The sequence below is a fragment of the Procambarus clarkii genome, chromosome 70 (genome assembly GCF_040958095.1).
Source record: "Procambarus clarkii isolate CNS0578487 chromosome 70, FALCON_Pclarkii_2.0, whole genome shotgun sequence".
NCBI lineage: Eukaryota > Metazoa > Arthropoda > Malacostraca > Decapoda > Cambaridae > Procambarus > Procambarus clarkii.
The window spans coordinates 10,329,220-10,341,586 of NC_091219.1; the positions used below are offsets into that span (position 1 = coordinate 10,329,220).

Genomic DNA, 12,367 nt, shown 5'->3' on the forward strand with positions numbered 1-12,367 from the left:
TGTGGCCCTAGGCTGTCCCGGGAAAGTGGCCAAGGCATGTGGCCAAGGCAGGTGGCCACAGCGCCCCTCCCGAGCTGAGAGAGGGGGGGGGGGGTTGGGTGGCCGGCGCGCGGGTGGCCTGGGTGGCCGCCGCGCGGGCAGGCGGGTGGGTGGCCTGAGTGGCCCATGATGTCATACCACCCCACCGGCCGGGCTAGCAGGCGGGGTGGTGCGTGCCTGGGTGGGAAGCCTCCACCCGTGGGCGGGCGGGCGCGCACATGGCGCTTGCCTCAGGCTGGCTGGCTGGCACCCACCAGCATACACACGTGGGTGGAAGATCACTTACACTCCCATCAAACCAGCATGCTCGCTCGTACAGTCGGGTGACAATGGCCGGCGGCGTCACCACATGGACACTGCCAGGTGGAATGCAAAGTCCAGCATGGGCCTGTAATATCACATACGCTTACACTGCCCAACATCAATTGTCCATTGCCACTAGACAGGATACTCTCACACCTGTTACACCCTGAGGCCCTGCCAGCCTGCCTCATGCGTTCACACAGTCAACTGTCTCTTAGCTTTTTACTGTTTCTTCCTTAAATCCCTGGCCCCAATTCACTTAATTGGGCCTTGACACAACCCCTGATGGCAGGAGTGCCATCAATCGAGTAATTTGGACGACAGAAGCGATTAACAGGGGGTGGAGGCGGCAAGCGTGCCGCCCCCACCCAAACACGTCTCCTTTCCCTGGCCGCCCAATTCAAACTGAGGATTTCGTGGGCTAAGGGTACCCTGGATGCCCATACCTACTCCCTACAATGCCTAGACCAATCCGCTTGGAGCCAGCACAGCTCCTCGTGCCGCCCCCAATCAGAATTCTTCGCGCCAAAACTAGGCTTGGACCACACGTGCCCCAAACCAATCACCTCTCTCCGTCACCCTCGGGCGTCCCGTGACGTCACAAGGAGGGTGAGGCCTAGAGTGGCGTGATGTCTCCCATGTGGGGGGGGGGGAGGGAAGAGGCAGCGCTCACCCCGCTCTCCCCCCCCCCCCCACCTCTAACGGTTTTAGTCAAGTAACTCACATCCTACTTCACAGAAACAGGAAAATCTCTGTAATTCTCTCTACAGAGCAATCACAGACTTCTAACTACTCTCAAGTGATAGTTCTTGACATAAGCTTTCATTCAACACCCAACAAGCATATGTTATTTTGAAAGCTTCAATTTCTAGATTGTCTAGCCCAATCTAGAAACTAGGAAAACTAGCTGAGGGATCTAGATCCCTCACACATACACAGTTTCAAATGTAGATATGACAGAGCCCAGTAGGCTCAGGAATCTGTATGTGTGTGTGTGTGTGTACTCACCTAGTTGTACTCACCTAGTTGTGCTTGCGGGGGTTGAGCTCTGGCTCTTTGGTCCCGCCTCTCAACTGTCAATCAACAGGTGTACAGGTTCCTGAGCCTATTGGGCTCTATCATATCTACACTTGAAACTGTGTATGGTGTCAGTCTCCACCACATCACTTCCTAATGCATTCCATTTGTCAACCACTCTGACACTAAAAAAGTTCTTTCTAATATCTCTGTGGCTCATTTGGGCACTCAGTTTCCACCTGTGTCCCCTAGTGCGTGTGCCCCTTGTGTTAAACAGCCTGTCTTTATCAACCTGTCGATTCCCTTGAGGATCTTGAATGTGGTGATCATGTCCCCCCTAACTCTTCTGTCTTCCAACGAAGTGAGGTTTAATTCCCGTAGTCTCTCCTCGTAGCTGGGTGTGTGTGTGTGTGTGTGTGTGTATTTTGGTCATGAATATGTGTACACTTTTGAATGGGAGTACTCACCTATTTGTACTCGCTTAGTTGGGGTTGCGGGGGTCTGGCTCTTTAGAATGCCAGACAGAACACAGAGAGTAACAGTCAACCAAATAAAATCGAGTCCAAGCGCAGTTAAAAGTTTTGTACCTCAAGGTACAGTCCTTGCACCACTGCTTTTCCTTATTCTCATATCAGATATAGACTAAAATACAAGTCACAGCTTCTTGTCATCCTTTGCAGATGACACAAAAATTAGCACGAAAGTTACCTCTGCTGAAGACATTGAAAAATTGCAAGCAGATATTAATAAAGTTTACGATTGGGCAACAGAAAATACCATGATGTTTAACAGTGATAAATTCCAGGTACTCAGGTACAGTAAAAATGAGGATCTGAAACATAATACAGGGTACAAAACACAATCAAATCTGCCCATAGTAGGAAAACAGCATGTCAAGGATTTGAGAATAATGATGTCCGACGACCTAACGTTTATTGAGCATAACCAAGCAAATATTGCATCAGCCAGATAAATTATAGGATGGATTACAAGAACTTTCAAATCCAGGGATCCCATCACAATTGTTGTACTCCTCAAATCACTTGTGTTGTCCCGTCTCGAGTACTGCTCAGTACTCACTTTCCCCTTCAGAGCAGGAGAGATTATTGAAATGACGGGAATACAGAGAACATATACAGCACGCATTGACGCGATAAAGCACCTAAATTATTGGGATCATTTCAAAGCTCTCCAAATGTACTCACTAGAAAGGAGAAGAGAGAGAGAGAGAGATATCAAATAATATACACCTGGAAAGTACTGGAAGGCCAGGTACCAAATCTCCACAATAAAATACCAACGTACTGTAGTGAACGATATGGAAGAAAATGAGGAATTGAACCAATGAAGAGCAGAGGTGCCATAGGCACTGTTGGAAATTTCCAACACTAATACAACACTGTTGTATTATTATTAATTATTACTAAATCTACTAATCATTGTAGTAATTAAAATTAACCAAACGTAGAGTTCACATGTACTAATAATTTCATCTGTACAATAAGGCTAGAATTCTTACGTCACCAGACGCCAGTATTGCGTCAGATTCCATTATAATAAACACATCTATATCCAGTGTGTCTGAGAATTGAGTTTGATTCTCTATAAAACAACGGTGTTCTGTGTGATAATTATTTACAGATAAACTAATCCCTAACTCATGCCAAATAGAGCGTTTATAGTTATAACTGTTATCTGGTAATAAATTTAACGTCACGCGTGAATGCCCTGGAGAGACTTTAATTCATCTCCATTGCTTGTTTACCATCGTAAAACGGGCAAATAATAATAATATTTAACTCCTCTGAATAATAAACCCGTCCTTATACGAGCATTTCAATCGCAACTGCGAGAAATGATATTATTCGTAGTAAATAATTTGTGTATCAAATGCGGGACGCGGAGCGGGGCAGAGAGACGCCATTACCCAAGCCGCCGGGGTGGACGCCACCAAGAGCGGAAGACGAAAGTCGCCACTGTGAGGTGTGAAGAACAGTTGCAGACAACAACTTAGCTGGTGTCAGTGTCACTTTATACGCCGTGTTGAATTGTCAAGAGAATTAACTTGACATTCAGCCAGGAAACTTAATTTGTTCCGTGTAGCACAACGTGACCGGCCAGAGGAGCGCGTCAACATCTAGGCTAGGCTCGACACCACGTGTTCGTTACTACGACGCCTGAACCTAGGACGCGAACTTCGGCAAGCCTTAACTTACACAGTGCCCTATTAGCTAAGTACCCTTATTCCTGTTTGATGCATCATTTAGGATAGGATATAGCTGGGTAGCTTGTCGTCACGCAGAGCGACTATAAAAAACCACAGGTTATTATCTGTCTCCATTCTCTAATTTAATTTTCTTGAACATAGATGTTTAGCAACTTAATATGTTGCTACTGAATATATTTAATTTGCAGCGTGTGTGAAGAATTCCTCGAGCTGTCATTTCCCGTGTTAATCATCTCCCAGTGTTCCATGATGAGTTCAGGAGATTCCGAGGATGAGTCATAACCGATGTCTTGGAAAACGTCTTCAAGCTAAGACCCTTTTCCGTATTCCTTAAATTACATTATCTGTAATACATTATTCTTGCGGATCACTGTTTTCTGGATTAACATGTGTTTATTATAATTATTAATTTCTCATGTTCATAATCTATGTTCTTATTGGTGACAAATACAATGATTCTATAATTGGTCATAGGATTAGATTATTGCATAATGAACTGGTACACGAATCACACTAGTTCCTGGACATATATGAAGTTCCAGTAATAACCCCCCAATGTAGGTGTTTGAGGCTTTGATTCAGTTAAATTATACAGCCCATTAATTATATAAGTGATCATATTCTCCATTATTTTATCCATAGTTACTGGTTCATCTAGGAATTTTCTAATGATAATATTTTATTAGTTTCCCTCTTTACTATAAAAGCGGGTGGTCCTTCGTAATAGAATTTCATTACATAAATATTTAAATAAATCGAGTCAAGCCCCAAATGTCCCACAGGCACAATCAGAGAACACTATATAAACATCAGAGGTACATAGTTGTTCAACATCCTCCCAGCGAATATAAGAAATATTGTGGCAAGAACCGTTGACATCTTCAGCAGAAAACTTGATAGTTTTCTTCAAGAAGTACCGGACCAACCGGGCTGTGGTGGGTATGTGAGCCTGCGGGCCGCTCCAAGCAACAGCCCGCTGGACCAAGCGCTCACAAGTCAAGCCGGGCCACGGGCCGGGCTTTGGGAGTAGAACTCACAGAACCCCATCAAGCAGGTAATGGAGTTCATTCACATGAATGTTTGTACACACACCTGCACACAAATGTACACAACTTTGTGTACATTTGCTAATATACACAACTCTGAACGTACACATGGCAGGTTGATGTGTACACCTCTTGACCGCTGTGAAAACGCCCAGATCAAAATGCACATGTCTGTATCAACATGTACACACTAGGATCAATGTACACATCTCTGTATCAACATGTACACACCAGGATCAATGTACACATCTCTGTATCAACATGTACACACCAGGATCAATGTACACATGCCTGTATCAACATGTACACACCAGGATCAATGTACACATCTCTGTATCAACATGTACACACCATGATCAATGTACACATCTCCGTATCAACATGTACACACCAGGATCAATGTACACATGCCTGTATCAACATGTACACACCAGGATCAATGTACACATCTCTGTATCAACATGTACACACCAGGATCAATGTACACATCTCTGTATCAACATGTACACACTAGGATCAATGTACACATCTCTGTATCAACATGTACACACCAGGATCAATGTACTCATCTCTGTATCAACATGTACACACTAGGATCAATGTACACATCTCTGTATCAACATGTACACACTAGGATCAATGTACACATCTCTGTATCAACATGTACACATCAGGATCAATGTACACATCTCTGTATCAACATGTACTCACCAGGATCAATGTACACATCTCTGTATCAACATGTACACACCAGGATCAATGTACACATCTCTATATCAATGACATGTACTGCCATGATCAATGTCTTCATCTCTAATTGATCCTGTACAAGATGCGATGATTGAGCATATTTATGGATCACTGTACACAGGGTATAGTTAGAGCGCACCCCCCCCCCCCCCCCCCACGGTACCGGCGGTCACCACAGACAGCCATTCTGTTAGCAATATTATTTAGCACGCCCATAACTCGACGGGAGAGGCAAGCTCTTGACGTGTAGCTGTGGCCGTCCCCTCAGGTGTCACTATCCATATGTGTGTGTGGATAGACTGGCCTGCGGTTTTTATTTATTTATAAAAATGAGCACAATAGATACAATAAAAGTGATCGAGCAAAACCCACGACAAATAACAGTACAAATGAACAAAAATGAATCCACACGGGCAACAAGCATGGCCCAAAATCATAAAGTCAATAACAGGAATATCACATAAAGAGCAACACAAAAGGAACTACAAAACAAGCATAATACATAAAACATGGCATGTACACAGGAAACACAAAGGAACACACAGGAAGCACAAAGGGTGCACACAGGTGCAACTATTAATATAATAGAGAGAGCAGCTTCAGTTGCCTGCAGGAATGGCTCAAGACTCTTAATCATGGGTGATTTCAACCATGGAAAGATAGACTGGGAGAATGGGGACCCACATGGTGGTGCAGATACGTGGCGAGCTAAACTCTTGGAAGTGGCAACAAGGAATTTTCTGAGCCAGCATGTCAAGGAACCCACAAGAATGAGAGGCAATGATGAACCAGCTAGACTCGACTTAATATTCACCCTAAATGAGTCAGAAATAAGGGAAGTCAAAGTTGAAGCCCCCATAGGAATGAGTGACCACAGTGTACTGACCTTTGAGTACTTGGTGGAGGTAGGGATAACCAATCCAAGGATGGGAGTGGAGGGGAAAAGACTGAATTACCGAAGAGGAAAATATGACGAGATGAGGAACTTCCTAATGGGAATACCATGGGAAACAGAACTTAGAGACAAGAATGTGCAGGTCATGATGGATATTGTCACCCAAAAGTGCCAGGAAGCTGCAGACAGGTTTATCCCCGTCCAAAAGGAGAAAAACGAAAAACAACAGAAAAACCCATGGTTCAACCAGGAATGTAAGGTAGCGAAACAACTGAGTAAAAGAACATGGAGAAACTACAGAAATAACAGAACACCAGAGAGCAGGGAGAGGTACCAGAGGGCCAGAAATGAGTACATCAGAGTGAGGAGGGAAGCAGAGAGACAGTTTGAAAATGACATCGCGAGTAAAGCCAAGACCCAACCAAAGCTGCTCCACAGCCATATCAGGAGGAAAACAGCAGTGAAGGAACAAGTGATGAAGCTGCGGAAAGGGGAGAACAGATACACAGAGAATGACAAGGAGGTGTGTGAAGAACTCAACAAGAGATTCCAGGAGGTCTTCACAATAGAACAAGGAGAAGCCCCTGCACTAAATGAGGAGGCGGCAACCTTGGAAACCTTGGAGGAATTTGACCTCACCAGGGATGAGGTCAAAAGGTGTCTGCTGGAGCTAGATGTGACAAAGGCTGTTGGGCCTGATAGAATCTCACCATGGATACTAAAGGAAGGTGCAGAAGCACTAAGTGTGCCACTCTCTATGGTGTATAACAGGTCACTGGAAACAGGAGACTTACCAGAAAGTTGGAAGACAGCTAACGTGGTCCCAATATACAAAAAGGGTGACAGGCAAGAGGCACTGAATTACAGGCCAGTTTCCTTAACTTGTATACCATGCAAGGTGCTGGAGAAGATCGTGAGGAAAAGGCTCGTAGAGCATCTGGAGGGAAATAACTTTGTAACGCACCACTAACATGGGTTCAGAGATGGTAAATCGTGCCTCACAGGGTTAATAGAATTTTATGACCAGGCAACGAAAATTAGGCAGGAAAGAGAAGGGTGGGCCGACTGCATTTTCCTGGATTGCCAAAAAGCCTTCGACACAGTACCCCATAAAAGGCTGTTAAAAAAGTTGGAGCAACAGGCAGGAGTAAAAGGGAAGGTGCTCCAGTGGATAAGGGAGTACTTAAGCAACAGGAAACAGCGAGTAACGGTGAGGGGGAAGACATCAGAGTGGCGAGATGTCACCAGCGGAGTCCCACAGGGCTCAGTACTTGGACCCATCCTGTTTCTAATATATGTGAACGATCTTCCAGAGGGTATAGACTCATTCCTCTCGATGTTTGCTGATGATGCAAAAATTATGAGAAGAATCAAGACGGATGAAGATAGACAGAGACTACAGGATGACCTGGATAAACTGGAGGAATGGTCTAGAAAATGGCTGCTGAAGTTCAACTCTGGAAAGTGTAAGGTGATGAAATTAGGCGAAGGGAGCAGGAGGCTGAACACAAGGTATCATCTGGGAGGGGAAATCCTGCAAGAATCAAATAGAGAGAAGGATCTGGGGGTTGATATCACACCGAACCTGTCCCCAGAGGCCCACATCAAAAGAATATCATCAGCGGCATATGCTAGACTGGCCAACATAAGAACTGCCTTCAGAAACTTGTGTAAGGAATCTTTCAGAACCCTGTATACCACTTATGTAAGACCAATCCTGGAGTATGCAGCTCCAGCCTGGAGTCCATACCTAGTTAAACACAAGACAAAGTTAGAGAAGATTCAGCGGTATGCCACCAGGCTCGTCCCGGAACTGAGAGGATTGAGCTACGAGGAAAGGCTAAAGGAGCTGAACCTCACATCCCTGGAAAACAGAAGAGTAAGGGGAGACATGATAACCACCTACAAAATTCTCAGGGGAATTGACAGGGTGGACAAAGACAAACTCTTCAGCACGGGTGGGACACGAACAAGGGGACACAGGTGGAAACTTAGTACCCAGATGAGCCACAGAGACGTTAGAAAGAATTTTTTCAGTGTCAGAGTAGTTAATAAATGGAATGCACTAGGAAGTGATGTGGTGGAGGCTGACTCCATACACAGTTTCAAATGTAGGTATGATAGAGCCCAGTAGGCTCAGGAATCTGTACACCAGTTGATTGACAGTTGAGAGGCGGGACCAAAGAGCCAAAGCTCAACCCCCGCAAGCACAATTAGGTGAGTACAATTAGGTGAGTACAGAAAAACATACACAGAACAAGCCAGTGACAAAGGAAGAGAAGAAAGAATAAGAAACCAACACAAACACAGGACGCACAGAAACGGGAACCAAGCACAGAACCACACCCAACGTACACATGAAAAAACACTGAAACACGCAGGAACCGGCACACACGGACATACACCGGAACACACACAGGAACCGGAAAACAGAAACCACAATCACACACCCACAAACAAAAACAACGGAACTTGCAAAAACCGGGAAGAACAGGAACAAAGTCACCAATAATGACGCCTATTTTTCTCTGGAAACTCACTCCGTGGATACCGAAGAACATACTTATTCCAAAGCGGCCACTCCTCATCGGAAGGGCGTACTTTCCAACGGCGATGCGGGCGCTCCATAAACTTCAAAACCACGTCATCAGGCGGCGGTTTTGATCAACCACCGTCATCAGGCGGCGGTTTTGATCAACCACCGTCATCAGGCGGCGACCGCACCAAAGCAGCGGACATCGTAGACCCCAGAGTTACTGGAGAGGCAGCAACTCCGCCGCCGATGGAACAGGAACCGAGGGCATAAACTCCGCCGGCCACACCAAGGAAGGAGGCTCCACAGGGGACAACACGACAGAGGCCACATCCGGAACAGCATCCACAGGGTCGGGCACTAGCGCATAATCCCCACTACGGACATCTTTCCACAGGACCACCACAAGGCCTTAGCCCACATCATCAGCCGCACCAGCCACAACAGGAGGATGGACCTTCCCCCACGGTTGGGAACCCCCGGCTGGAGAAGAAACAGTGGGAAACATAGAGACACTGTCATCGGCGGCAGCAGCAGGCACGTGAACCTTCGCCACCACCATTGTAGTCGACACCGCCGCCCCAGGTACCACCTCACCGACACTCGCAGACTCGTAATCGTCAAATTCACCTTCATCGGCCCAGATAGAAGGAGGGAGGTGCCACGAACGCTTGGGAACCGGCCACATATCTTCAGAGCCGGAGGTGGAGCCAGAAACACGGGAAGCGCAGGGGGTGCGCACTTTTGCACGGCGCAAGACATCAGCAGCCTCAACGACAGGGGGAACCGGTCCTACTACAGCAGGAGACCCCCGCCTCCATATCACCTCCCAGCACAGTCGGGACAAACAGCGGGGACGGAGAGACAGGAGCCGCAGGAAAAGGCAGAGGGTCAGGCTCAGAAGACGAAGGGTCAGGCGCAGAAGACGGAGAGACAGGCACAGCAGATGGAGAAGCTAAAGACGGAGAGGGAGCGTCCGGGAGAACAACAGCAGCACCAGGAACCCCACCAGCAGCAGCACATCCAACCGAGGATGGCACAGCCACCGGAGCACAAGCGGTGTGGATGCTAGTCTGGACACCCCTCAGCTTCCCGGAGGAAAGCACATTGAGCCTCACACTCAAAATAGCATCAAACTGCCCAAAATATCGCTCGAGCAGCTCCTCGGGGAATTCAAGGGGCGTACCTTGCACGCTGACAAAAGTGAGGGACCAACATCGGTCCTAGACAACCAACGTACCAGCAGCGTCTGGTAGGGGCAAGGACCGCCCCATGTAACGTCACAAAACATTCTGTAATCTTCCTCCTCTGCAAACTTCACAATAGCCTGATGCGAAGATACCAATACCACACTATAGATCGCAGCCACGGAGACATGCAGCTGATCACACATAACACACACCATGGAATAGCAAGGATAGAGAGGCAGTACAGGGGCTACTGAAGGGGTTACAGATGGAAGGGGCTGAAAGAAACATTGAGAAGGTTTTCAGGTTGGGCTGGTACAACAAGGACAGAAACCGACTTGTAAAGGTGGTGTTTACAAACGAAACCACGAAGGAGGATATTCTTGAAAGGAAGAGTCGACTGCAGCATGTGGAGGGATACAAGAAAGTATTCCTGCAGAGGGACAGGACGAAGGAGGAGAGAGCCAGGGCAGCAGAGGCAAGGAGGAAGCGCAGGGAGGGAGAAGCAAACCAGGAAATCTCAGCCCCCAACACAACAGTCCTAGAGACAAGAGGCGAACCCAAAACCAGCATCCCAGCAACACCAGAGGGGAGGGCAACCCCACCACCCCCCTCTGCATAGAAACCCTCCCTTCCCCTCACCCTACCTGCCCCCACCCAACCCTCCCTCCTCCCCCACCCCATTCTTACCCTGTCATCCCTTCCCCATTCCCATCATGTCCCCCCTCCCACCTTTCCCCCCTGTCCCCCCTCCCCCTTCATCCCATACCCTCCCTATCCCTCCTCCACCCTCACCCCGTATCCTCCATGTCCCCCCTATCTCCTTAACCAATACCCTACCTGTCCCCCTTCCATGAAACCCCCACCCCTCACCCCAAACTCCCCTGAAACCCTGCAAACCACCTCACAGATCATCTCACCCACTGAAAAGCTTCCCACACCAGCAGAATGCTCGCCAAGAAAGGGAAAAGAAAATGAACTGAAGAAAGTGAGCTTCAAGGCAATGTACACTAACATAGATGGAATTACTAATAAAACAAGTGAACTCGGAGAATGGGCACTAGAAGAAAACCCAGACATAATAGCACTCACAGAAACAAAGCTAACAAACACCATAACAAAAGCAGTGTTTCCACAGGGCTACTATGTAGTGAGGAAAGAGAGAGAAGGGAGAGGAGGAGGTGGTGTAGCTTTGCTACTAAGAGAAGGTTGAAGTTTCGAAGAGATGGTAATTCAGAACTGTGAAGGTTTCAGTGACTACATATCAGGCACCATAGCAACTGGAGGACAGAAAATTATAGTAGTAGTCATGTATAACCCCCCACCGAATGTCAGAAGACCCAGACAGGAATATGATAGAAACAACTTGGCCACCATCAATATAATAGAGAGAGCAGCTTCTGTGGCTTGCAGGAACGGATCCAGGCTACTAATCATGGGAGACTTCAACCATGGAAAGATAGATTGGGGGAACAGAGACCCACATGGAGGCCCAGACACATGGAGAGCTAAGCTGCTGGATGTGGCAACAAGAAACTTTCTAAGTCAACACGTCAAGGGACCGACAAGAACGAGAGGAGGGGATGAACCAGCCTTGCTTGATCTGATATTTACCCTAAATGAGTCGGATATAAGGGAAGTTAAGTTGGAAGCCCCCTTGGGAATGAGTGATCATAGTGTATTGAGCTTTGAGTACCTGGTTGAGCTAGGAATTATCACCCCCAAAAAAGAACTGGGAAACAAAGGGCTGGCGTACCGAAAGGGAAACTACGAGGAGATGAATAAATTCCTATGGGATATACATTGGGACACAGAACTCAGAACCAAGTCTGTACAAGACATGATGGACTATGTCACCCAAAAATGTCAGGAGGCTGTAAGCAGGTTTGTCCCAGCCCAACAGGAAAAAACAGAGAAGCAAAGGAAGAATCCGTGGTTTAATAGGGAATGTATGAAAGCAAAGAGCTGAACAAAAGGGCATGGAGGAACTTCCGTAATAACAGAACACCAGAAAGTAGAGAGAGATACCAGAGAACCAGGAACGAGTATGTTAATGTGAGAAGAGCAGCTGAGAAAAGGTATGAAAATGATATAGCTAATAAAGCCAAGGCCGAACCAAAACTACTACACAGTCACATCAGGAGGAAGACAACAGTGAAGGAACAGGTGATGAAACTTCAGGTGGGCGAGGACAGGTACACAGAGAATGACAAAGAGGTGTGTGAAGAACTCAACAAAAGGTTCCAGGAGGTCTTTACAATAGAACAGGGAGAAGTCACGGTGCTAGGAGAGGTGGCAGCAAACCAGGTGACCATGGAAAGGTTCGAAATTACAAGAGATGAGGTCAAGAAGCACCTATTGGAGCTGGAT

At 46.9% G+C, this 12,367-nt stretch overlaps 1 protein-coding gene across 1 annotated transcript in view; it reads left to right on the forward strand.

The window, feature by feature from the left end:
* The window catches only part of LOC123749710 (uncharacterized), an 83,191-nt gene extending 74,108 nt beyond the window's left edge, over nucleotides 1-9,083 (forward strand). The window contains exon 2 of the mRNA XM_069311899.1: nucleotides 8,852-9,083. Within this exon, the coding sequence (XP_069168000.1) occupies nucleotides 8,852-9,083 (232 nt within the window). The remainder of the gene's footprint in view (nucleotides 1-8,851) is intronic.
* The last annotated feature ends 3,284 nt before the right edge of the window (nucleotides 9,084-12,367 follow it).